Source organism: Scyliorhinus torazame, chromosome 15, assembly GCF_047496885.1.
Source record: "Scyliorhinus torazame isolate Kashiwa2021f chromosome 15, sScyTor2.1, whole genome shotgun sequence".
NCBI classification, from domain to species: domain Eukaryota; kingdom Metazoa; phylum Chordata; class Chondrichthyes; order Carcharhiniformes; family Scyliorhinidae; genus Scyliorhinus; species Scyliorhinus torazame.
Genome location: NC_092721.1, coordinates 156,957,412 through 156,985,041, shown reverse-complemented (window position 1 = coordinate 156,985,041; position 27,630 = coordinate 156,957,412). Strand labels below are relative to the sequence as shown.

At 48.4% G+C, this 27,630-nt stretch overlaps 2 protein-coding genes across 5 annotated transcripts in view; both read right to left on the bottom strand.

Moving 5' to 3' along the window:
- LOC140391931 (protein furry homolog) overlaps positions 1–27,630 on the bottom strand; it is a 790,380-nt gene that overhangs the window by 583,965 nt on the left and 178,785 nt on the right. The gene's annotated exons all lie outside the window — the stretch shown is intronic.
- LOC140391930 (phosphoglycerate kinase-like) lies at positions 21,314–23,021 on the bottom strand. Its single transcript, XM_072476987.1, has one exon. The coding sequence runs from the start codon at positions 22,913–22,915 to the stop codon at positions 21,662–21,664; it is 1,254 nt and encodes a 417-aa protein (XP_072333088.1). The 5' UTR covers positions 22,916–23,021; the 3' UTR covers positions 21,314–21,661.

The following is a 27,630-nucleotide window of genomic DNA, read 5'->3' as shown; positions in this document are numbered from 1 at the left end:
CTTTGCCAGCGGAGGTGGTAGAGGCGGGCACAATAGCATAATTTAAGATGCATCTAGACAGTTATATGAACGGGCGGGGAACAGAGGGAAGAAGATCCTTGGAAAATAGGTGACAGGTTTAGATAAAGGATCTGGATCGGCGCAGGCTGGGAGGTCCGAAGGGCCTGTTCCTGTGCTGTAATTTTCTTTGTTCTTTGTTCTCCTCCACAGCATCTAACAATATTTCCAGCTCTGTATCTGTGAATCCCAGGTCCGCTCTTCGGAGCGGCATCATCTTGGCTCGAAAGAATGTGTGTGGGGAGTGGGGTGCTTATATGCGGCTGCAGCTGTCAGGCTCTACAGTGTCAATCCCAATCACGGCATGATCAGATACCAGCGTTGGTTGGAATTGCACTAGATCCATGTGGCTCTGGTGCTAGCCCATTAACATGTACTGAATCGCTCAGGGACCGGCACCGCCTTCGTCCATGTAGAACTCTCGCAAATCCATCCCGGCATCAGCATTTGGTCTCTCAAAAGGCGAATCCTGGCCAATATATCTGGAAAATGCAAATGTCTTTCCCAGGTGCTAATTGCACCATCTCAATGGACAAACTTTAAAATGACAAAAACTGCTGGACCCGCTGGCATCATGAAGATGTGTTTTCCATTAAAGCCATTCAATGAGATGATCATAATTGGAATGTTGATAGTATGTCAAACATTGTCTCATTGTGTTTAAATTACATTGGCTCCAACACATTTGTGTGGACAATGGAATACATGATATTAACATCACATGTATGAAACTGGCTGGAGGTGGAGCTGAGCAAGGTAGTTTGGGAGGATCATTTCAGAGGGAGAGATCACCCAGCAAAATGAAATAATCGTGCATGGAAAAGACAGTCATCTTAGGCAGTGAAAATGGGCTAATTTGTTTCAACTGGAAGATTTTACTTTTTCTCTACAGGAGCTTACCCATAATTTTGTCTGGAGTGCAAGAAACTTACAACTTCCATTTGTCTTCAAGGAACCAAGGAAGAATCCATCAGGCCTGTAATGTTTTCAACCTTCAGGAATGCAAACAGGTAACCTGCTTTTGTTGCTCTGCTAGTATTCAAACTTGTCGTGTGGGAGTACCTTTAAGAAATGGGTGTTTATAAATGGGTATGTATATAAATATCTGTAGTGAGAGTACCTTTAAGAGATGGGTGTTTACTACTGCAGTGATGTCAGAGAGTGGGTGGAGCTGGGCTGTCTGTCAGCTTTTTACTTTCGTTTTTGAGCAGGCTGCAGGGTGTGTTTTAGTTTCGTTTTCAGTGTTGGAGCTGAAGCCAGACCAAGCAGGTGTATTGCTGTTCTCTCTGCCATCAAAAGATTATCTCGTGATCATTTGGTGAATTCAGAATTATAAATGTTTTCAGTAGTGACTTTAATCTGATGTGCTTCTGATAAAGGTTTTGTTTTTAAGTCGTATGGATGTTAAAAAGGAAAGCTTAAAGGTTTACTTAGTGTTGTAGTCTTTGGGGGTTGTATTTGAATTAATGGTTGCTAAGCTGTTCACTGTCTGTTTTAAAAAGGTTAACTTGAGTTCATAGAATAAACATTGTTTTGCTTTAAAAAAAATACTTTCCCATTTCTGCTGTACCACACCTGGAGAGTGGGCCGTGTGCTCCCCATACCACAAACTAGTAAAGGTTGTGGGTCAGGTGAACTCCATGATACACTTTGGAGTTCTCTAAACCCTGGCCCATAACTAACTGCATATTACATGTCAACAAATCATATTTTCTTATGTGTGCGTACCTGCTGGTTTAGGGAGTAGGTGTGAAGTATGTTTACATTTTGGGTGTTAAGGAAATAAACATTCACAACCCACCTTTTTATTTTTGTTCCTGTAAAATATTTCATTAGTTTGTTTTATGTTCCTTCGTAATTTGATAGTTCCTCTTTGTCTTCCTAATTGTTTTTTGACATTGACATAATCAATTCATACGTTCTCTTATCACACACTCCACTGCTCTCTTTGTGCTGAAGCTGTGCCCTGTTTCTAACGTTCAATTGTTCTCTTATGTCTTTATTCTTCCAGGGAGCACCACTAGTGTTCAGTTTGTTCCTTTTAAAATCATAGAATCCCTACAGTGCAGAAGGAGGCCATGCAGCCCATCGAGTCTGCACCAATCCTCCAAAAGAGCACCCTACCTAGACCAATCCTCGCACCCTGTCCCATTAAACCCACCTAACCTGCACATCCCTGGACACTAAGAGGCAATTTAGCATGGCCAATCCACCTAACTTGCACATCTTTGCGACTATGTGAGGAAACTGGAGCACCCGGAAGAAACCCACACAGATGCAGGCAGAATGTGCACACCCCACACAGACAGTCACCCAAAGCGGGAATTGAAACCGGGTCCCTGCACTGTGGGGCAGCAGTGCTAACCACTGTGCAGCCGTGCCATGCCTAAAATGAGTCCCATTGTTCTACATCATTGTTTTCCAATATAGTTACCCATTTTATTTTCTGAACTTCTGATCTTAGCCTCTCAAAATTATCTTTACTCCAATCTATTAACATATGTCCTTCTCTATCATCGTCTTAAAATGTGTTATATCATTGTCACTAGATCAGTTCTTCCCAAACTTTATCCTGGTGTTCCCATTTTAATGCCTTGGACGTTGTGTGAACCCAGATTGAAAAATGTGGAATGGGGTACAAGAGCTGTTGAGTAGGGCAGGATAGGGGGGAAGGCTTCAATACTGGAGCGGGGTGGGGGCAGAGTTTTGCTGTTCAGTAGGAGGAGGTTAGCTATTGTGAGGGTCACTTAAGTGAGGCATTGTCAAACTCGGGGGCGCGACCCGCGGGTGGGTCGCGGGCGGGTGTTGGGAGGGTCGCGGAGCCATCCGTCGCGGCGCTCCCGATCACGCAAATCTGCACGCAACGGCCGCAGCAGCTGGCTGTTAATTACACCGGCTGCAAGCGGTCTTCAAAATGGCCACGATCATGTAAAACAAATACGGCCGCACTGCGCATGCCTGCCCGATCATCAGTGCGCATGCGCAGTGCGGCCGTTTTTTAAAAAACGGTTGCAGCTTTTTGATTTACAAGTTCGGGGGGGAGGGTTTATTCATTTATTTTATTCATTAAATTTTTCTTTTTTTCATTTATTTTATTCATTTCATTTTTCTTTTTCTTCACAAGTTCGGGGGGGATTTATTTGATAAAATTTTACAGGAAAAAAATGCAGAACTTTGGACAGATGGAGACTCCATACTTTCCAACACCGGAAGGCTTCACCTTCATCCAACAGGTTCCATTGGAGGAGTGTGTACGAGGGCCAAAGGGACACAAAACCATTTCCTCCATGTTTGTCAGCAGCAAACAAGGTAAGAGAAAATGGTAGGTCGCGCAGGTATGCCGGCATGGGTCGCGAAGATTGGCCGGGTTGGGTCCCGATGGTTGGCCGGTTGGTAAAAATGGGTCCCCGGAAAAAACGTTTGAAGAACACTGACTTAAGTTGCTGAGTGGTGGGTTTTAGTAGGCCACATACAAGTCCGAAGCGAGATGGTCCAAGGAAAACTTGTTTTTTTGCAAAACAACTATATTTACAATATACATCAGATACCAGTCGGGTCTGCCTTGTCGGTTCCATACCTGGCCTACTTTATACAGATCTCAATCATGAATGTCCTTGGGCTCCCCCCCCCCTTAGCGGGGGGAGTTCGTATTCGGTGAGACTCATGGGGAGACTGACTGCTCCAACCCCATAGGTCTCGTGCGGGTTATAATATTAGTAAAGCTTCAGTTGTTAACTGGGCGTGACGGGGGGAGTTTCAGTTGCTGAGCTGGGTGGAAAGAGGCTTCAGCTGTTGAGCAGAGAGTGTTGGGGAACAATTATTGAGAATTGGGGGTGTTGATTAAAAGGCAGGGCTTCTGCTTCCGGTGACGGCCATGGTGTGAGAGGTCGCACATTTGGCAGCTCCCGCTTGTACCAGTAGTTTTGGGCATTTTCCCCGATTAAAGGGAGATGTTTTGATGGGAAAAAAATGCAGGAGTGGCAGGGGAAGAGTTTATTCCACCTCATATTTAACTAACCTTAGACTGCTAGCGCAATCCTGCAACTTCGGTGATATCACTGACTCCATGATCAGAGATCAAATCATTTTTGGAGTTCACTCTGATCCTCTGAGAGAGCCGTTACTGAAGATCAAGCATATGACCCTGCCAGTCGCGATTGAAACATGCACAGTGCATGAGCACGCCAAAAATCGCTATTCCCAGTACAAAACGGCGGAAAATTATAAACTAGCCTCCCACGAGGCGGAGAGTGTGCAGGCCATCTCCCGGGTGCAGCGCCTCAACATTGACGAAAGCGGCCATTTCGCGCAATCTTCCCGACGCATGCGCGATGCGAACAGGATAACGAAACGGCTGAAGCCCGCACTGCACAGGTTGCAGATGTCTGAGAACTGCACTGCGCATGTGCAACGACGCGCAGAGCGTCAGGACGCCGACATCATGACGTGTTTGAACTGTGGCACCGCCCATTTAAAGAAACACTGCCCTGCAAGAGGCAGACGCTGTTTAAACAGCGGGAAGCCAGACCACTATGCAGATCTGCATCACCAGTCCCGAGCCAGCGCTCCCAATTCCGACGAAGGCGCATCCGGAGTGTGCTACGATCCCGGCAGTGCAACGGATCCAGATGCTGAATGCCTGGACAATGCCTACCATGTGGGCATTATTACAAAGTGTGAATATGCCACATAAGACACATCGCAAGTCCAAGCGATCCTAGCTGTGGATTCCGAGGACGAATGGCGAGCAGTGATGAAGGTCAACCACTGCCCCATCCAGTTCAAGCTGGACACAGGTGCCTCTGCCAACCTCCTCTCATAGGCAGGCTTCAGACACATTAAGAAGCCCTGCACGATCCTTCCAGCTGCCTGCAAGCTCCTGGATTACAACGGGAATGCCATCACTGCACTGGTATCCTGCCATCTGCATGTATCCAACCGACACACACAAGCACGGTTACGCTTTGAAATTGTTAAGCCGGACAGGGCATCCCTACTAGGTGCGCACGCCTGCAAACAGCTAACCTCATTAAAAGGGTTTACACCACGGCATCCTCGCATGTGGATCCTCAGGCCGGCATCGACGGCATCCTCGCCCAGTATCCAGATGTGTTCGACGGGATGGGCATGCTGCCATATCGATACAAGATTCTGCTACGGCCTGATGTCAAGCCAGTGGGGTTTACACCACAACATCCTCCCATGTGGATCTTCAGGCCGGCATCAACGACATCCTCGCCCAGTATCTAGATGTGTTCGACGGGATGGGCATGCTGCTGTATCGATACAAGATTCTGCTACGGCCTGATGTCAAGCCAGTGGGGTTTACACCACGACATCCTCCCATGTGGATCTTCAGGCCGGCATCGACGACATCCTCGCCCAGTATCTAGATGTGTTCGACGGGATGGGCATGCTGCTGTATCAATACAAGATTCTGCTACGGCCTGATGTCAAGCCAGTGGGGTTTACACCACGACATCCTCCCATGTGGATCTTCAGGCCGGCATCGACGACATCCTCACCCAGTATCTAGATGTGTTCGACGGGATGGGCATGCTGCCGTATCAATACAAGATCCTGCTATGGCCTGATGCCAAGCCAGTGGCACCACGACGAGTCCCTGCTCCACAGAGAGAGCGCCTGAAGGCACAGCTCAAGGATCTTCAGCAAAAAGGCATCATATCCAAGGTCACCGAACCGACTGACTGGGTCAGCTCGAAGGTGTGCGTAAAGAAGCCTTCAGGGGACCTGCACATCTGCATTGATCCCAACGATCTCAATAAGAATATCATGCGGGAACACTACCCCATCCCGAAGCGGGAGAAACTCACGAGTGAGATGGCACACGCGCGCTTCTTCACCAAATTGGATGCATCACAGGGATTTTAGCAAATCCAGCTGGAAGAGTCCAGCAGAAGGCACTGCACCTTCAACACGCCTTTTGGCAGATACTGCTACAATCGCTTGCCATTTAGCATCATCTCAGGATCGGAGATATTCCATCGTATCATGAAGCAGATGATGGAAGGCATTGAGGGGTTTGTGTGTACGTGGACGACATCATCATATGGTCCACGACCACTGAAGAACATGTGTCCCGTCTCCAGAAGGTATTCCGCGTGTACATGCTAACGGCCTAAAGTTAAACAGGTCCAAATGTTGTTTTGGCACATCGACGCTCAAGTTCCTAGGCGACCAGATCTCACAGCATGGTGTGCGCCCAGACATTGAGGTGATGAAGGTCCCTGAGGACAAAAAGGCGGTGCTGCGCTTCTTGGGTATGGTCAATTTTCTGGGCAAGTTCATTCCAAACCTGGCCACACACACCACGGCCCTACGCAACCTGGTGAAAAAGTCAACTGCCTTTGAGTGGAAGGCGGCACACCAGACAGAGTGGCTGGAGCTGAAAGCCAAGCTCACCACTGCACCAGTCCTGGCATTCTTCGACATGGACCGGGAGACAAAGATATCCACAGATGCGAGTCAGGATGGCATCGGTGCGGTGTTGCTTCAACGAGATGACACATCATCCTGGGCACCAGTAGCCTACGCATCAAGGGCGATGACGCCCACTGAAACCAGACATGCACAGATTGAGAAGGAGTGTTTGGGTCTTCTCACCTGCATCCTCAAATTTCATGATTATGTCTACAACCTGCTGACATTCACTGTCGAGATGGATCATAGGCCTCTGGTCCACACAATCCACAAGGACCTGAACGACATGACGCCTCGGTTGCAGAGAATCCTGCTTAAACTTAGGAGGTATGACTTCAACTTGGTGTACACACCTGACAAGGAGCTCATCATCGCTGATGCATTGTCCCGCTCCGTCAGCTCGCCCAGTGAGCCGCTGGAGATCATCCAGCACATCGAATCGCAGGTGCAGCTGTGTGCTAGCACTCTCCTGGCAACAGATGAGAAAATAGTTCTCATCCGTGATGAAACAGCCAAGGACCCCCTCTTGCAGCACGTCATCCACAACCTCACCAATGGCTGGCAGAAAGGGAAGTGCCCACAATTTTACAATGTGAAGGACGACCTGACGGTGATTGATGGTATCCTCCTCAAGCTGGACAGGATTGTCATTCCGCTCAGTCTCCAGAGCTTGGTGCTGCGCCAGATTCATGAGGGACACCTGGGCGTCGAGAAGTGCAGACGCAGAGCCCGGCAAGCTGTCTACTGGCCTGGCATCAGCCAGGACATCACGAACATGGTCCTGAACTGTGCTACCTGTCAGCGGTTCCAGCCAGCGCAGAGTAAGCAGACGCTCCAACAGCATGACATAGTGACCTCTCCGTGGTCCAAGGTTGGCATCGACCTCTTTCATGCGAATGGTCGCGACTACATATTGATCATCGACTATGGTCGCGACTACATATTGATCATCGACTATTTCTCGAATTACCCTGAGGTGCTGAAGCTCCCGGACTTCACCTCTCGGACCGTCATCAAAGCCTGTAAGGAGACATTCTCAAGGCATGGCATCCCAATCACCGTCATGAGCGACAATGGCCCGTGCTTTAACAGTCGAGGATGGTCGACGTTTGCCAGGTCATACAATTTCAGTATGTCACCTCCAGTCCGCACTATCTGCAGTCCAATGGAAAAGTCGAGAAAGAGGTGTACATTGAGAAACAGCTCATCTGCACTGCTCACGTACAGGGCGACTCCATTGTCCACTGGCATGTCGCCGGCTCAACTCCTGATGAACAGCGACCTGCAGACAACGCTTCCAGCCATACACCTGCCCAGCCTGGATCACCTCCCGGTGCTGCAGAAGATGCAGCAGCTCAGAGACTGTCAAAGCAGGGCTATGATGCCCATGCCACCGATCTGGCCATGCTATCCCCGGCAGACACTGTCAGGATCCAGATACCGGATAGTGGGTGGTCTGCCCCGGCTGTCGTTGTTCTTATGTTGTACGTATGGCGGATGGCTCCATCGTACGAAGGAATCGACGGGCACTGCACAAAGTTGCCTGCCCGCAACCACTTTCTCCTCCATTTCCATATGTTGAATTGCCACCTCCTGATACCTCGCACCACGAGGCCGCCAGTCAAGCTTCCATCCCGCCTGTGAAGGCGCCGTCATCCCCTCCGCCACCTCTCCGGAGGTCGACCAGGATCAGACGCAAGCCTCAGAGACTGGACTTGTGAACATTTGTTTTGTTTGCTCTGTTCTGTTGTCCTCCGTCAGTCACGTTAGACAGACTCATTTACATGCAAATACATTCACATACGCCAACAAAACATAAAAAAAAGGGGAGATGTCATGATATGCAAACATGCAGCTCATGATCATATAGAATAAGGCACGACCAATGAGCAGTCAGGACACTCAGGGGTGGTATCTCACTATAAAAGGGATGAGGCACTCACACCCCGCCTCTTTCCACAGACCAACATCTACAGAGTGAGACAGGGTGTATCCCCAGCATCACACCCCAGCACGTGGCTTAGAGCAAGGCTGGTTCAGTTAGACTGAATTACTACATTTAGATTAGCAGAGAGTCAAACTCATTGAGAACTGTGCTAATAGTTCAATAAAACACATTGAACTCACTTCAAAGTCTGGAGCATCTTTTACTCAAAACTGCATCAAGTGGCAGCTTGTGTGATTCCAAATTACATAACACAACAAATCGGAGTGGGGACCAGCGCCCGCAGTGGAGGTTGGATGTGGAACTATTGGCAGATGACGAGGTCTGTGAGCGGGTGAGGGCTGCTATTCGGGGATAGGTGGAGTTGAATGACACGGCGGAGATTTTGGCTGCCACGTTATGGGAGGTGTTGAAGGCAGTGGTAAGGGGGGAGTTCATTTCATTACGGGCGCATAGAGACAAAGTGGAGCGGGCGGAAATGTCGAGGTTGGTGGATGAGATTCTGCAGGTGGATAGGAGATATTCGGAGGCCTTGAGGTGGGGTTGTTGAGGGAGATGCAGAAACACCAGATGAAGTTTGGACTGATATCTAAAGGTAAGGTGGTAGGGCAGTTGAGGAAAGCTGGGGGGGTGGTCTATGAATAGGAGGGGAAAGACGAGTAGGATGTTGGCACACCAATTGAGGAAGCAGGAGGCAGCGAGGGAGATAGGAAAGATGAAGGGTAGGAGGGGGAATATGGTCTTGGACCCGGTGGGGGTGAATGGGGTGTTCCAGGACTTTTATAAGTGGCTACATGAGTCGAAACCCCCGGCCGGGGTGGAGAGAATGAGATGTTTCTTGGATAGGCTGGTGTTCCCTAAGGTGGAGGAGGATCTGGTGGCAGGACTGGGAGGCCCCATTGGGCTGGTAGAGCTGTTGGAAGGTATTCGGGCGAAGGACCCGGGCCCAGATGGGTTCCCGGTGGAATTTTATAAAACTTTTTCGGGGGATCTGGGCCCCCTGCTGGTAAGGAGCATTCAGTGAGGCGAGGGAGAAGGGGGTGCTCCCCCCCCTACATTATTGCAGGCCTCGATCTCCTTAATTTTAAAGAGGGATAAGGATTTGGAGTGTGGATCTTACCGGCCAATTCCATTACCAAATGTGGACGCTAAGTTGCTGGCCAAGTTTTTATCCTCACGAATTGAGGACTGTGTGCCAGGGGTTAATAGGGGAGGATCAGATGGGGTTTGTAAAGGGGAGGCATTTGTCAGCTAACATCAGGGAGTTGTTAAATGTGATAATAATGCCCCAGGAGGGACGAAATGTGACGGTGGTGGTCGCCATGGGTGCATCGAAGGCCTTCGACTGGGTGGAGTGAGACTATTTGTGGGAGGTGTTGAGGCGATTTGGATTTGGGCAGGGGTTTGTGGACTGGATCCGGTTGTTGTACCAGGCGCCAACAGCAAGTGTGCGAACGAACCGGGTGAGCTCGGAGTATTTCAGGTTGTACCATGGGACAGTTGTAGTAGACAGGAGGTGGGGCAGAAAATAAATTAGGAGATAGAAAAGGCATGTAAAAAAGGCAATATTACAATAATCATGGGGGACTTCAATATGCAGGTGGACTGGGAAAATCAGGTTGGTAGTGGATCCCAAGAAAATAAATTTGTGGAATGTCTAAGAGATGTTTTTTTGGAGCAGCTTGTGACACAGCCTACTAGGGAACAGGTAATTCTGGATTTAGTGATGTGTGATGTGTAATGAGGCAGACTTGATTAGGGAACTTAAGGTGAAGGAACCCTTAGGGAGCAGTGACCACAATATGATAGAATTTACCCTGCAGTTTGAGAGGGAGAAGCTGCAATCAGATGTAACGGTATTACAATTAAATAAGAGTAACTACAAAGACATGAGGGAGGAGCTGGCCAGAGTTGATTGGAAAAGAAGCTTAGCAGGGAAGACAGTAGAACAGCAATGGCAGGAGCTTTTGGGGGTTATTCGGGAGGCACAACAGAAATTCATCCCAATGAGGAAGAAACATGTTAAGGGGAGGACAAGGCATCCATGGCTGATGAGGGAAGTCAAGGACAGCATAAAAGTTAAAGAAAAAGCATACAAAGTGGCGATAATTAGTGGGAAGCCAGAGGATTGGGAGCCTTTAAAAGTGAGCACAGAACATCGAACATAGAACAGTACAGCACAGAACAGGCCCTTCGGCACTCGATGTTGTGCCGAGCCTTGTTCAAAACCAAGATCAAGCTAAGCCACTCCCTGTCATTCTGGTGTGCTCCATGTGCCTATCCAATAACCGCTTGAAAGTTCCCGAAAGTGTCCAACTCCACTATCACAGCAGGCAGTTCATTCCACACCCTAACCACTCTCTGAGTAAAGAACCTACCTTGGACATCCCTCCTATATCTCCCACCCTGAACCTTATAGTTATGCGCCCTTGTAACAGCTACATCCACTCATGTAGCTGAATAATGTACTGCGTAATGAACCGGGCCAAGTGTTAGATTTGTTTGTTGGAGAGCACTTTGGAGATAGTGACCACAATTCGGTGGTCACTATAGTCACTCTTTGCCGCAGAAGGCTGTGGAGGTCAAATCACGAATGTCTTTAAAACAGAGATAGATAGGTTTTTGATCAGCAAGGGGATCAGGGGTTATGGGGAAAAGGCAGGAGAATGGGGATGAGAAAAATATCAGCCATGATTGAATGGCGGAGCAGACTCGATGGGCCAAGTGGCCGAATTCTGCTCCTATGTCTTATGGATAGATGCGGGGAGGTTGTTTCCACTGGCGGGTGAAAGCAGAACTAGGGGACATAGCCTCAAAATAAGGGGAAGTAGATTTAGGACTGAGTTTAGGAGGAACTTTTTCACCCAAAGGGTTGTGAATCTATGAAATTCCCTAGCCAGTGTTTGCACATTCTCCCCATGTCTGCGTGGGTTTCATCCCCACAACCCAAAGATATGCTGGTTAGGTTGATTGGCCACACTAAATTGCCCCTTAATTGGAAAAGGAAAATAATTGGCTACTCTTTAAGTTTATTTTTTAAAAATAGGGAGTCGGTCCCGTAAATGTATGGCTTAATTGGTGATTATTGGTTTCTCGCTATGCTAAGGCTGGATCCTGATTCCGCCAACAGGAGCGGGCCGGTTAGATCGCAAACAGCTCGACACCCGGCGTGGTTCTCGATTTTAGCCTCTCCCACAATTTAACGGCCTCGTCACACTGCCACTTAAGCGCAACATGGCCATTAAATCACACCTATTGTGTGTAGTTTTGGCATCCTTATCTGAGGAAGGATGTTCCTGCTGTGGAGGGAGTGCAGTGAAGGTTTATCAAGCTGATTCCTGGGATGGCGGGACTGTCATATGCGGTGAGATTAAGTCGGTTAGGATTATATTCATTGGAGTTTAGAAGAGTGAGAGGGGATCTCATTGACACTTATAAAATTCTAACAGGATTAGACAGAGTAGATTCAGAAAGAATGATCCTGATGGTGAGGGCGTCCAGAACTTGGGGCCATAGTTTGAGAATAAGGGGTAACCTTTTGGGACAGAGGTGAGGAGAAATTTCAACACCCAGAGAGTGGTGAATCTATGGAATTCACTGCCACAGAAAATAGTTGAGGCCTAAATGTTGGGTGGGTGGGATTTACCGACCACCCCGCCATGTTTTTTGGCGACGGAGGCAACCCACCAACAAAATCTACCGGTCCCGCTGGTGTCAACGGAATTTCCCTCGTCGCTGGGAGACCCGTGCAACTTAGCCACTCTCACACCTTGCCTTTTCCCATATTGGCTCTCCTTGTTCTTCCTATGAAAATGTATCACTTTACACTTCCCTGCATCAAACTGCATCTGCCATTTTGCCAACCTGTCTATGTCCTCTTAAAGTCTATCACAGCCGGTATGGGACCGGAATTTCCCGTTGGCGTGAACAGCCAGTAAATCCCACCCATTGTGTGATTTCAAGAAGAAATTAGATATAGCTCTTGGAGTAAAGGGATCAAGGGATATGGGGGGAAGGCGGGATCAGGGTATTGAATTTGATGATCAGCCATGATCATTTTTCTTTTATAAATTTGGAGTACCCAATTCTTTTTTTCCAATTAAGGGGCAATTTGGTGTGACCAATTCACCTACCCTGTACATCTTTGGGTTGAGAGGATGAGACCCATGAAGACACGGGGAGAATATGCAAACTCCACCTGGGTCCTCAGCGCTGTGAGGCAGCAGTCCTAACCACTGCGCCACCATGCCGCTCTGATTCATGGCAGAACAGGCTCGACAAGCCGAATGCCTTATTGCTGCTTCTATTTTCTATGTATATTTCTATGTATGAAAATGTTAGCACATCTAAATTGCTGAAAATGACATTTCATCTTTCCTCTCCCAGTCCCTGAAAGATTTTTCAAATCACCTCCAGTTCCCAACTGCATGTGTTTCCTGATGTGTTGGGTGTTCTGGATCACAAACAGGTCACCAACACTGGAAGTAGTGCAACTCTATTTTATTATAAGGTTAACTATATTAACATACTTGAATTGTGGGTAAATGCAATACCAGCTTTAACTGTTGACCCTTGCCTAGTCCTAACCAGGTGATGCACTCAGCACATGGTGAATGTCTGTGTTGCAGGCTGTGAGCTCTGTGCTCCGAGCTGGCTGCTACTAGAATGAGCGGGAACTCTCCTGTCCCGTCTTTATAGTGCATGTGCTCTCACTATTGATTGGCTGCGGTGTTGTGTATGCTGATTGGACCCACTGCATGTTCATCAGTGTGTGTGTGTGTGTCTGCACCATGATATACTGGTGTATATTATGACATCCCCCCTTTTATATAAAGTATATGTGCCTGCGTGACAATAAATATCATGTAGTGAATGTACCTGACTATGTGTGTGCGTGTTATTTACATGACTATGTACATGAGGCTAATCTATTTACACGAGAAGGTGCCTGGTGCCGAGAAATAGGGTGTCACACCAACAACGAAATGAACATTATATACAAACTACTGGAACTATGAAACAGGATAACAGAACAGATCAAAGAGTCCAACATTGTAAAACTCATAAGTCAAGTCTCTGAGGTGGGCGATGAATTCTGGTTGACCGTCAGGGTGGCACACCACTCGTTGTCTGGATCAATGTTGTGCACCGACAGCGGCTGGTGGTTTTGATTCGGGGGCAGCCTGTTCTTTATTATAATAGCGACGCGAAAAGGCTCCCTCGGGTCCTCGGTGTCACTGGTCTGCGGGAAGTCGGAATTGGACTCGGTTTGGGGTAGGTAACTGCTTGTTGCAGGGTTCTTCGGAGGTTTATTTCATTTCCTGGTTCAATTTGAGGCATTGTGCTGTCATTCCTGATGAAGGAAGGTTGTTTTACAGCTTTAAAAGATTTTTTCTGACTTCCGGGTGCGGCGATGACCAGCTGAGTCGCACGTTTCGGCAGCTCCCGGTGGAACGGACTTTTGGGCTCTTGATAGGAGCCCCAACGGCAATTTTAACGGCTAAAAACACCGTGCGGTAAACCAGAAGGGTATTCCCCCTGGACACGGATGGAAAAAGGAGAGGAAAGTGGCCGGATTGCAGCGGATCCTTTGGAACAACGGCAAGGAAGGCAAGCAGAAACCAAGATGGCGTCGGAAGGTGGCAGTTTCATATGGGGCCCTGAACAACAAGAGTTCTTGAAACGCTGCGTGGAGGAGATAAAAAAGGAAATGAAGAAAGAGTTGTTGGCCCCGATATTACAGGCGATTGAAGGGCTGAAAGAGGAACAAAAGACCCAGGAGCAGGAGCTTCGGGTCGTGAAGGCGAAAGCAGCAGAGAATGAGAACGATATACAGGGCCTGGTGGTGAAGTCGGAGATACAGGAGGCACACCAGAAACGATCTGTGGAGAGGTTGGAGGCACTGGAAAACAACGCAAGGAGGAACAACTTGAGGATTCTTGGCCTTCCTGAAGGTGTGGAGGGGGCGGACGTCGGGGCATATGTGAGCACGATGCTGCACTCGTTAATGGGAGCGGAGGCCCCGACGGGTCCGTTGGAGGTGGAGGGAGCATACCGAGTTATGGTGCGAGGATCGAGAGCAGGAGAAACTCCCAGAGCCATAGTGGTGAGATTCCTCCGTTTTAAGGATAGAGAAATGGTCCTTAGATGGGCGAAGAAAACTCGGTGTAGTAAATGGGAGAACGCGGTGATCCGCGTTTATCAAGATTGGAGTGCGGAGGTGGCGAGAAGGAGGGCGAGCTTTAATCGGGCCAAAGCGGTACTTCACAAAAAGAAGATAAAATTTGGAATGCTGCAACCGGCAAGACTGTGGGTCACATATCAAGGGAGGCACCACTACTTTGAAACGGCGGATGAAGCGTGGACTTTTATTGTAGAAGAAAAATTGGAATGATTGGATTATGAAAATGAACGTTTGGACAAAGTGGTGGGGCGAATGGGGGGGGGCGAAGAGGGGTTTTATGTTTTGATCCTGCGGTATGGTAACTTTTCTTTCTCCCACAGGTGGTGATGGGGGGAGGTGGGGAGGGAGAGGAGATGGGGCGTTGGCCATGGGAGGCGGGGCCGAGGGAGAGGCGCGGGCTTGGTTCCCGCGCTATGATAATTATGGCGGGAATAGAGAAGCAGGAAGGAGGGGGCGTCGCACGGTGCGAGCCGTGATCACGGGGGGAAGCCGAGGTCAGCCAGAGTTTGCTGACTTCTGGGAGCAACATGGGGGGAGTAATTACGCTAGCGGGGGGTCTAGCAGGGGGGGGGGGAGGGGGGAATTACTGGGTTGCTGCTGCTGGGGAAAGGGGGGAGTGGGTACGGGAAAGGATGGGCGGGGGGGCACCGTCTGGGAGAGATACAGCTGCGTGGGAACTGGGTGAGAAGCTGGAAAAAGATGATGGCTAACCGGCAAGGGGGGGGGATGGGAAGCCCCCCAACTCGGCTGATCACGTGGAACGTGAGGGGGCTTAACGGGCCGATAAAGAGGGCACGAGTACTCGCACACCTTAAGAAACTTAAAGCAGATGTGGTTATGCTACAGGAAACGCACCTGAAACTGATAGACCAGGTTAGGTTGCGCAAAGGATGGGTGGGGCAGGTGTTCCATTCGGGACTGGATGCGAAAAACAGGGGGGTGGCTATATTAGTGGGGAAGTGGGTAATGTTCGAGGCGAAGACTATAGTGGCGGATAACGGGGGCAGATACGTGATGGTGAGTGGCAAATTATAGGGAGAGATGGTGGTTTTGGTAAACGTGTATGCCCCGAACTGGGACGATGCCAACTTTATGAGGCGAATGCTAGGACGCATCCCAGACCTAGAGACCGGAAAGCTGATAATGGGGGGAGACTTTAACACGGTGTTGGAACCAAGGCTGGATAGGTCGAAGTCCAGGACTGGTAGGAGGCCGGCAGCAGCCAAGGTGCTTAAGGATTTTATGGAGCAGATGGGAGGGGTGGACCCGTGGAGATTCAGTAGACCTAGGAGTAAGGAGTTCTCGTTTTTCTCCTATGTCCATAAAGTCTATTCACGCATAGACTTTTTTGTGTTGGGTAGGGCATTGATCCCGAGGGTGAGGGGAACGGAATATACGGCTATAGCCATTTCGGATCATGCCCCACACTGGTTGGACTTGGAGATAGGGGAGGAAACAAGAGGGCGCCCACCCTGGAGAATGGACATGGGACTAATGGCGGATGAGGGGGTGTGCCTAAGGGTGAGGGGATGCATTGAAAAGTACTTGGAACTCAATGACAATGGGGAGGTTCAGGTGGGAGTGGTCTGGGAGGCGTTGAAGGCGGTGGTTAGGGGGGAGCTGATATCAATAAGGACACATAAAGGGAAGCAGGAGAGTAAGGAACGGGAGCGGTTGCTGCAAGAACTTTTGAGGGTGGATAGACAATATGCGGAAGCACCGGAGGAGGGACTGTACAGGGAAAGGCAAAGGCTGCATGTGGAATTTGACTTGCTGACTACAGGCACTGCAGAGGCACAATGGAGGAAGGCGCAGGGTGTACAGTATGAATATGGAGAGAAGGCGAGCAGATTGCTGGCACACCAATTGAGGAAAAGGGGAGCAGCGAGGGAAATAGGGGGGGTGAGGGACGAGGAAGGAGAGACGGAGCGGGGAGCGGAGAGAGTGAACGAAGTGTTCAAGACATTTTATAAAAAATTGTATGAAGCTCAACCCCCGGATGGGAGGGAGAGAATGATGGATTTTTTGGATCGGCTGGAAATTCCCAAGGTGGAAGAGCAGGAAAGGGTGGGACTGGGAGCACAGATCACGGTAGAAGAAGTGTTGAAAGGAATTAGGAACATGCAGACGGGAAAGGCCCCGGGACCGGACGGATTCCCAGTTGAATTTTACAGAAAATATTTGGACTTGCTCGCCCCGCTACTGACGAGGACCTTTAACGAGGCAAAGGAAAGGGGACAACTGCCCCCGACTATGTCAGAAGCAACGATATCGCTTCTCTTAAAGAAGGAAAAGGATCCGCTACAATGCGGGGCCTACAGACCAATTTCCCTCCTCAATGTGGATGCCAAGGTCCTGGCCAAGGTAATGGCAATGAGAATAGAGGAATGTGTCCCGGGGGTGGTTCATGAGGACCAAACTGGGTTTGTGAAGGGGAGACAGCTGAACACGAATATACGGAGGCTGTTAGGGGTAATGATGATGGCCCCACCAGAGGGTGAAACGGAGATAGTGGTGGCGATGGATGCCGAGAAAGCATTTGATAGAGTGGAATGGGATTATCTGTGGGAGGTGTTGAGGAGATTTGGGTTTGGAGAGGGGTATGTTAGATGGGTTCAGCTGTTGTATAGGGCCCCAGTGGCGAGTGTGGTCACGAATGGACGGGGATCGGCATATTTTCGGCTCCATAGAGGGACAAGGCAGGGATGTCCTCTGTCCCCATTACTGTTTGCACTGGCGATTGAGCCCCTGGCGATAGCGCTGAGAGGTTCCAAGAGATGGAGGGGAATACTTAGGGGAGGAGAAGAACACCGGGTATCTTTATATGCGGATGATCTGCTACTATATGTGGCGGATCCAGCGGAGGGGATGCCAGAAATAATGCGGATACTTGGGGAGTTTGGGGATTTTTCAGGGTATAAATTGAACATGGGGAAGAGTGAGCTGTTTGTGGTGCATCCAGGGGAGCAGAGTAGAGAAATAGAAGACCTACCGTTGAGGAAGGTAACAAGAGACTTTCGTTACCTGGGGATCCAGATAGCTAAGAATTGGGGCACATTGCACAGGCTAAATTTGACGCGGTTGGTGGAACAGATGGAGGAAGATTTCAAGAGATGGGATATGGTAGCATTGTCAATGGCAGGGAGGGTGCAGGCGGTTAAGATGGTGGTCCTCCCGAGATTCCTCTTTGTGTTTCAGTGCCTCCCGGTGGTGATCACGAAGGCTTTTTTCAAAAGGATAGAAAAGAGTATCATGGGTTTTGTTTGGGCCGGGAAGACTCCGAGAGTGAGGAAGGGATTCTTACAGCGTAGTAGGGATAGGGGGGGGGCTGGCACTACCGAGCCTAAGTGAGTATTATTGGGCCGCTAATATTTCAATGGTGAGTAAGTGGATGGGAGAGGAGGAAGGAGCGGCGTGGAAGAGATTAGAGAGGGCGTCCTGTAGGGGGACCAGCCTGCAGGCTATGGTGACAGCCCCATTGCCGTTCTCACCAAGGAACTATACCACGAGTCCGGTGGTGGTAGCTACACTGAAGATTTGGGGACAGTGGAGACGACATAGGGGAAAGACCGGAGCATTGGGGGGTCCCCGATAAGAAACAACCATAGGTTTGCCCCGGGGGGAATGGATGGGGGATATGGAATGTGGCAAAGAGCAGGTATAACGCAATTGAAAGATCTATTTGTGGATGGGAAGTTCGCGAGTCTGGGAGCGCTGACTGAGAAATATGGGTTGCCCCAAGGGAATGCATTCAGGTACATGCAATTAAGGGCTTTTGCGAGGCAACAGGTGAGGGAATTCCCGCAGCTCCCGACACAAGAGGTGCAGGACAGAGTCATCTCGAAGAAATGGGTGGGGGACGGTAAGGTGTCGGATATATATAGGGAAATGAGGGATGAAGGGGAGACTATGGTGGACGAACTAAAAGGGAAATGGGAAGAAGAGCTAGGGGAGGAGATCGAGGAGGGGCTGTGGGCAGATGCCTTAAACAGGGTAAACTCGTCGTCCTCGTGCGCCAGGCTAAGCCTGATTCAGTTTAAGGTATTACACAGGGCACATATGACTGGAACACGGCTCAGTAAATTTTTTGGGGTGGAGGATAGGTGTGCGAGGTGCTCGAGAAGCCCAGCGAATCATACCCATATGTTTTGGTCATGCCCGGCACTACAGGGGTTTTGGATGGGGGTGACAAAGGTGCTTTCGAAAGTAGTAGGAGTCCGGGTCGAACCAAGCTGGGGGTTGGCTATATTTGGGGTTGCACAAGAGCCGGGAGTGCAGGAGGCGAGAGAGGCCGATGTTTTGGCCTTTGCGTCCCTAGTAGCCCGGCGCAGGATATTGCTAATGTGGAAAGAAGCCAAGCCCCCGGGGGTGGAGACCTGGATAAATGATATGGCGGGGTTCATAAAGTTAGAGCGGATTAAGTTCGTCCTAAGGGGGTCGGCTCAAGGGTTTACCAGGCGGTGGCAACCGTTCGTCGAATATCTTGCGGAAAGATAGATGGGGGAAAAAAGAAGGCAGCAGCAGCAGCCCAGGACTTGGGGGGGGGGGGGGGTGGGGGGGGTGGGGGGGGGGTGTGGCCTGAGACAAGGCAGTTGCCAATTAGGGCTAGTTTTTATTTTTGTTATTTAATATTTATTTATTTGTTGTTGTTTTCTTTTGTTCTTGTTTAAATAAAAAAGGTCATTATTATCTGTATTGTTATAATGTTGTGTAAAGGATGCACAATGTACTGTGTTGGTTGACCAAAAATTTTCAATAAAATATTATTTAAAAAAAAAATAAAAGATTTTTTCTTTGATTTGGGACGTTTCCCCTTTAAACGGTCGTGGTCCGGGGCCTCTGACGTCATGACGCGCGTGACGTAGCACGTAGGAGGCGTTTGCACATGCGCAGATCACGGTTCCTTTACTGATGGCCGTTTTCGTGATTGCGCATGCGCGGCGTCGCGCAACTGCACAAGTGCAGTCCCTTTAGAAAGATGGCCGCCGACCAAAATCGTTCTCTGCTCCGGGATTTTGGCCTCGAGGTGAGTACTGGCGCTTCTCTTACCTTTCCTTACTGGTTGAAGTTGTTTTCCTCACAGTATTTGCCAAATTTGTCCAGGACTGCCTGGAAGTCGCTCCTGTTTTGCCCCTTGGAGAACTTGAATTTTTAAAAGATTCCTTCTGCTCTGGCACCAGCGATGGTAAGGAGAAGCTCTGTTTTTTCAGGATCGGTCAGGTCTTCTAGTTCGGCTGCAGGAAGATTTCAAACTTTTGCCGGAATGCCCGCCAGTTTTCGCGGAGATCGCCGTGGCTCTGGAGCGGCTGCGGAACCCGGATCTTGAACATCTTGCCGGGGTATCATTGCTGGTTGTCACTGTACGCTGAGGTGCCAGCGATGCGGAGCGGCGGCGGTGGGTTGATGCTCTCCATACTTCAGGATGCCGGAATGCTGATTAGTTGCAGGTGGGTCTCAGAAGTGCTAGTATGCAACCACTCCTTGTACCATGATGTGTTGGGTGTTCTGGATCACAAACAGGTCACCAACACTGGAAGTGGTGCAACTCTATTTTATTATAAGGTTAACTATATTAACATACTTGAACTATGGGTAAATGCAATACCAGCTTTAACTGTTGACCCTTGCCTAGTCCTAACCAGGTGATGCACTTAGCACATGGTGAATGTCTGTGTTGCAGGCTGTGAGCTCTGTGCTCCGAGCTGGCTGCTACTAGAATGAGCGGGAACACTCCTGTCCCCTGTCTTTATAGTGCTTGTGCTCTCACTGGTGATTGGCTGCGGTGTTGTGCATGCTGATTGGTCCCACTGCATGTCCATCAGTGTGTGAGTGTGTCTGCACCATGATATACTGGTGTATATTATGACATTTCCCAATTGTAATCCCCTCTCTAATTCCATTTTCTGCTCATGACCTTCTCACTGAGAGTTTTATGGCCACCCCATCACCACATAATAATGTTTTCCCATCTCTCCCATTGATAGACTGTCCTTGGCTTGAACTCCAGGAAATATGTTTGCTGATCCCTTCCACCCACTGTGCAATTGCTACCCCTTTCCACTAATGTGTGCTGGTCTAATTGACTCAACCCCTTGAATTGAGATTTTAGCTGGCCCTGGTGTCGGTCCCTATCTGCTCCGTCCTTCTACCATCCTGTTTCTTTCCCCCCCTCCTTCTGCTCTTTTTTCCCCTTTCTCTCCTTGTCCTCAATGTTACCTTTCTATCCAGATTCTATCCTCTTCCTTTCAAGTACTCATACTTACTGCTCGCTCCTCATTTCTTCTCTCTCCTTCATCACTTTGATCTAATTATAACTGTCCTATAATCCTGCCTGACCTGAACACTGGAGTTCAGTTACAATCATAGAATGGTCAGAGCAGAAAAGAAGGCTATTCAGCCCATCATGTCTCAGTTCTCTGCAAGAGCAACTTAGCTACTCTCACTCCTTGTCTTTTCCCACACTGGCTCTCCTTGATCTTCCTATGAAAATGTATCACTTTACTCTTCCATGCATTAAATTACATCTGCTATTTCACCAACCTGTCTATGTCCTCTTGAAGCCTATCACAAACCTCCTCACAGTTCACAATACTTCCAAGTTTTGTGGCATTCACAAATTTTGAAATTGTCTCCTATACACACAAATCTGGGTCATTAATTTAGATCAAGAAAAGCGGTGGTCCTAATTTTTTTCTTTTTTTTTCTTTTTCTTGTGCATGTTCATTTATTCAGCAGTCATTACAATCCATCTCCAGTGTAAACTTACTTTGCGTAACAGTTCATGAAAGACAATAATTGCTTGAAAAGCTGCTTGAACATTAGAATAGACAACTGATTCATAGAAAATGGACAATACTAAACAAAATATTTTAGGACTACATTATATATATATAAAATAAAATACTATCAAGCTCATTTGCATCATATACAGTGATCTACAGTATTGAGATAATTATTTTTTGAATGTTTTAAAGCAAAATAATCAAACTCCTGAGATGTGAGTGTACAGGAGAACTCGACTTGTTCTTTTGTTCTTAGATGTTGCTGAGAGCATCAACTCCTGGAAGAACTTTACCTTCAAGCAGTCCCAAACTAGCTCCACCTCCAGTGCTCACATGGCTGACTTTGTCTTCAGTATTCCACTTGGCACAGCAAGTGGCTGTATCTCCACCACCAATAATAGAGATACAACCTTTCTCGGTAACTTCCACAACCTTGTCCATAACTCCCTTAGTGCCACTGGCGAATTTATCCCACTCAAACACACCGACGGGACCATTCCACACAATCAGCTTGGCTCTGCCCACAGCAGCAACAAACTTCTTAAGACTCTCGGGACCACAATCGAGACCCATCCAGTTTGCTGGGATTCCGGCAGTCACAGTGGCTGCTCCAACACTGGCATTTTCATCAAATTTATCAGCAGTCACAAAATCTTCAGGCAGTGTAATGGTCACCTCATTTTTCTTAGCCTTGGCCATCAGTTCATTGACTATTTTCGACCCTTCTTCATCATAGAGGGAATTGCCAATCTCCATATTATTGAGGACCTTCAGGAATGTAAAGGCCATCCCTCCTCCAATAATCATTTCATTCACCTTGTCTAGCAAGTTACTGATTAGCTGAATCTTGTCCTTGACTTTAGCCCCACCCAGGATAGCAAGGAAGGGTCTCTCAGGGGTTTCCAGAGCTTTGGCAAAATACTCAAGCTCCTTCTTCATCAGGAAACTAGCAGCTTTCTTTGATAGATTTACACCAACCATGGAGCTGTGAGCTCGGTGAGCTGTTGCAAAAGCATCGTTGACATACACATCACCCAACTTTGACAGTGAAGCTCGGAAACATTTAACCTTTTCATCATCTGCTTTTATCTTATTTCCAGATGCATCTTTCCCTTTTCCCTCCTCTTCAACGTGGAATCGTAGATTTTCCAGAAGAATCACACTTCCATCAGCTGGGTTAGCACATGCCTTCTCAACTTCACACCCAACACAATCTTTCAGGAAGATAATATCCCTCCCCATAAGTTTCTTCAATTCCTCTGCAACTGGGGCCAGTGAAAACTTCTCAGGCATTGGAACACCATCAGGCCTGCCCAAGTGGCTCATGAGAATGACAGACTTGGCTCCATTGCATAAACAGTGTTTAATACTTGGAATTACAGCTTTAATCCTTTGGTTGTTGGTGATATGATTATCCTTCATTGGTACATTGAAGTCCACCCTCATTATCACTCTCTGCCCCTTCACGTCAACTTTATCCAAGGTCAGCTTGTTAGACAGCGACATCTTTGCCTGTTATTATTCACACTTCGTGCTTCGGAGCAAAAATTCTAACCTCCCTGGCTCGCCACCTTCACTCCCAGTGACCTACAGATAAAATGCGGTGGTCCTAATTAAGATTCCTGGGGCACCCCACAATATACATTCCTCTAATCAGAGTCCCTGCCTCAAAATCCTGGATCTCCTTCCCTAATAGCACTCTGGGTGTACATATACCACATGGACTGCAGCGGTTCAAGAAGGCAGCTCACCACCAAAATCTCAATAACAATTAGGAATGGGCAATAAATGCTGGTCTATCCAGCGATGCCCACATTCCGTAAATGAATATTTTAAAATTCCATGTTGTTTTTCTTAATTAACCCACATTCCAAGTCACTGTTACTTTTGTCCCAGTTAATTGTTTCTAATTGCTTTTAGTTAAACTGTCTGACCTGCATTTGTTGGACTTATCCTTACATCATTTTTTGAACAAGAATATAACATTTGCAATTCTTGAGTCCTCTGCACCACCCCTGTCTAAGAAGGATTGGTAGATAATGGCTAGTGTCTCCACAACTTCCACCTTTACTTCCAGCAGTATACTTAAATCTAACTCAGCCAGTCCTGGTGATTTATCAACTTCAAGTACAGCCAACCTCCCCTACCTTCCTCCCCCACTCCGACGGTCCCCGAGTCTCAGTTCCAGGCAGCTCTTTGCAGTGCCTCTTAGAATATAGAACATAGAACAGTGCAGCACAATACAGGCCCTTCAGCCCACGATGTTGTGCTGACCATTTATCCTAATTTAAGATCAACCTAACCTACACCCCTTCAATTTACTGCTGTCCATGTGTCTGTCTAAGAGTCGCTTAAATGTCCCTAATGACCCAGACTCCACCACCTCTGCTGGCAGTGCATTCCACGCACCCACCACTCTCTGTGTAAAGAACTGACCTCTGACATCTCCCCTATACCTTCCTCCAATCACCTTAAAATTATGTCCCCTCGTGACAGCCATTTCCGCCCAGGGGAAAAGTCTCTGGCTATCTACTCTATTCATGCCTCTCATCACCTTGTACACCTCGATCAAGTCACCTCTCTTCCTTCTTTACTCCAGTGAGAAACTTTCTCAAACTTTCTTCATAAAACATGCCCTCCAGTCCAGGCAGCATCCTGGTAAATCTCCTCTGTACCCTCTCCAAAGCATCCACATCCTTCCCATAATGAGGCGACCAGAACTGGACACAATATTCCAAGTGTGGTCTAACTAGGGTTTTATAAAGCTGCTGCAAAACCTCACGGCTTTTAAACACAATCCCCCTGTTAATGAAGGCCAACACACCATACACCTTCTTAACAACCCTATCAACCTGGGTGGCAACTTTGAGGGATCTATGTACGTGGACACCAAGATACCTCTGTTCCTCCACACTTCCAAGAATCCTGCCATTAACCCTGTATTCAGCAATCAAATTCTACCTTCCAAAATGAATCACTTCACATTTATCTAGGTTGAACTCCATCTGCCACTTCTCAGCCCAGCTCTGCATCCTGTCAATGTCTTGCCGTAACCTGCAACAGACCTCAACACATTCTACAACTCCACCTTCGTATCATCGGCAAACTTACTAACCCACCCTTCCACTTCCTCATCCAAATAATTTATTAAAAACCACAAAGAGCAGAGGCCCCAGAACAGATCCCTGCGGGACACCACTGGTCACCGACCTCCAGGCGGAATACCTACCACTCGCTGTCTTCTTTCGACCAGCCAATTCTGTATCCAGACAGCCAAATGTCCCTGTATCCCATGCCCCCTAACTTTCTGAATGAGCGTACCATGGGAACTTTATCAAATGCCTTACTGAAATCCATATACACCACATCCACTGCCCGACCTTCATCAATGTGTCTCGTCATATCCTCAAAGAATTCAATAAGGCTTGTGAGGCATGACCTGCCCCTCACAAAGCCATGCTGACTATCTTTAATTACACTATGTTTTTCTAAATGCTGATGGGTCTGTAATTCCCCGGGATTTCCCTATTCCCTTTCTTGAACAGGGGAACAACATTCGCCTCCCTCCAATCATCCGGTACTACTCCAGTGAAGAGTGAGGATGCAAAGATCATCGGCAACGGCGCAGCAATCACCTCCATCGCTTTCCGTAATAACCTTAGGTATATCCCGTCAGGCCCAGGGGACTTATCGATCCTGATGCTTTTCAAAATTTCCAGCACATCCTCCTTCTTAATATCAACCTGTTTGAGTCTATTAACTTGGTTCACACGGTACTCGTGAGCAACAAGGTCCCTCTCTCTAGTGAATACCGAAGCAAAATATTCATTTAGGTCCTCCCCCATCTCCTCAGACTCTAGGCACAAGTTCTCTCCACTATCCCTGATCGGCCCTACTCTCATTCTGATCATCCTCTTATTTCTCACATAAGTGTAGAACGCCTTGGGGTTTTCCTAAGTCCATTTTTGAGTTCCTTCCTGGCTACCTTGTAACCCTCTAGAGCTGTGCCAGATCCTTGCTTCCTCAACCTTATGTAAGCTTCCTTCTTCCTCTTCACTAGAAGCTCCACTTCTCTTATCATCCAAGGCTCCTTCACCTTACCATTCCTTCCTGGTCTCAGTGGGACAAAACTATCCAGCACTCGCAGCAAATGCTCCTTAAACAACCCCCACATTACTGTTGTGCATTTCCCCAAGAACAATTGTTCCCACTTCATGCTCCTCAGCTCCTGTCTAATAGCAGTATAATTTCCCCTCCCCCAATTAAATACCTTCCCATACTGTATGTTCCTATCCCTCTCCCTGACTATGGTAACGGTCAAGAAGTTGTGGTCCCTGTCACCAAAATGCTCTCCCACCACGATATCTGACACCTGGCCTGGTTCGTTGCCGAGCACTAAGTCCAATATGGCCTCCCCCCTCTTCTGGCCACTGCAGCAATGTTCCTGAAGGGTGTGAAGGGCTGTCGGCCAACCTAATTTGACAGCAGCTCTCAAGATGGAACATCCTCCCAATGACGGGTGGAAGTAATAATAATATTTCTTTTTAAAAAAAATTTAGAGCACCCAATTCATTTTTTCCAATTAAGGGGCAATTTAGTGTGGCCAGTCCACCTAGCTTGCACATTTTTTGGGTTGTGGGGGTGAAACCCACGCAAAGACGGGGAGAATGTGCAAATTCCACACAGACAGTGACCCAGAGCCGGGATCGAACCTGGGACCTCGGCGGCATGAGGCCGCAGGGCTCAACCACTGCGCCACCGTGCTGCCCTAGTAATAATAATCTTTATTAATGTCACAAGTAGGCTTACAATGAAGTTACTGTGAAAATCCCCCAGTCGCCACACTATGGTGCCTGTTTGGGTAAATTGAGGGAGAATTCAGAATGTCCAATTCACCTAACAAGCACGTCTTTCAGGACTTTTGGGAGGAAACCGGAGCACCCGGAGGAAACCCATGCAGACACGGGGTGAACATGCAGACTCCACACAAACACTGACCCAAACTGGGAATCGAACCTGAGTCCCTGGCACTGTGAAGCAACAGTGCTCACCACTGTTCTACCGTGCCACCCTATGCCAAGTACCACCTTATGCCAATCAATGCTCGTTAGTTTTAAATTACATATTTCACAAGAAATGAAAACTATAGGCACTGATCTTGTGTGCTTTTTAGTATCTCCATTGGCTTTTATTTGAAGATTTCCAACTCCCTCAAAGCCTGGTTTATACTTGATAGGATCAATTTTCCTCTCCTGACATTGTCTTTGAACAATTAGTGTGCAACACGCCATAAGTGTTATGGCAACACTTCAGCAAAACAGAGCAACCTCTGGGACCTCATTAAAATGAAGCAGGTGCACACTGGGAATAGTATAGACACATGTTTTGGCCTTTTTTGCAAGGAGGATTAGAGTACAAGAATAAAGAAGTCTTTGTAATTGTACAGGGCCAGGCGGCACTTGCCGGAAGAAGCTGTACAACCTCCTCAGGGCAGCCAGGGTGAGTAGCCAGCACCGTGCCCCTGGCACCAACCCCCGTCCCACAAACCACACCACCCACACCCGGAAGGCGATCCAACCCCACCTACCGGCAGTCTGCCTCTGCCCCCACCTCCCCCGCACCCCAGGATAAGGCGGCACACAACCACGGTAAGAAAGAAGACTGGAGTGGGACCACCGGACCTCCAGGCCCTCACCGGCATACAGCGGTGGGCACTGGACCTGGTTGGCCCAGAGAGAGGGCAGTCATTGAGGCGGGGGTCAGCATTGGGCAAGCAAGGGAGCCCCCGTTAAGTTGTGGTGTTCCTATGGCATGCATGGCACAACCCCAACCCCCCACACACCACCGTACCATGACCTCCACACCACCCACACAACCCCCACACCACCCCACCACCCCCATCCTGCAATTCAACTATACGTCATGTCTTGTGCTTTTCAGTATCACTGAGCGACAAGGCGGGCCCTTCTGGAGTACCCTGTCTCCGACACAACCCCAAGACAATACCGGCGATGAGGCGAGCCCTTCTGGTGTCCCCTGCCTCCTGCCACAACCCCATGACACTACCAGTGACGAGGCAGCAACGGACAGCGACACAAGTCTCCCCCCCGCAACATCTCGGAGCACCAATCCGAGGAAGACACTAACTTTCTATCGAAGCTGTCTTTAATACCCTCCACAATCGCAGTGACACTCAGCTCAGTTGGCCACCTGAGTGAAGA

Coding starts and splice junctions, on each gene's coding strand:
- LOC140391930 (XM_072476987.1), bottom strand. CDS start 22,915: ATGTCGCTGTCTAACAAGCTGACCTTGGATAAAGTTGACGTGAAGGGG.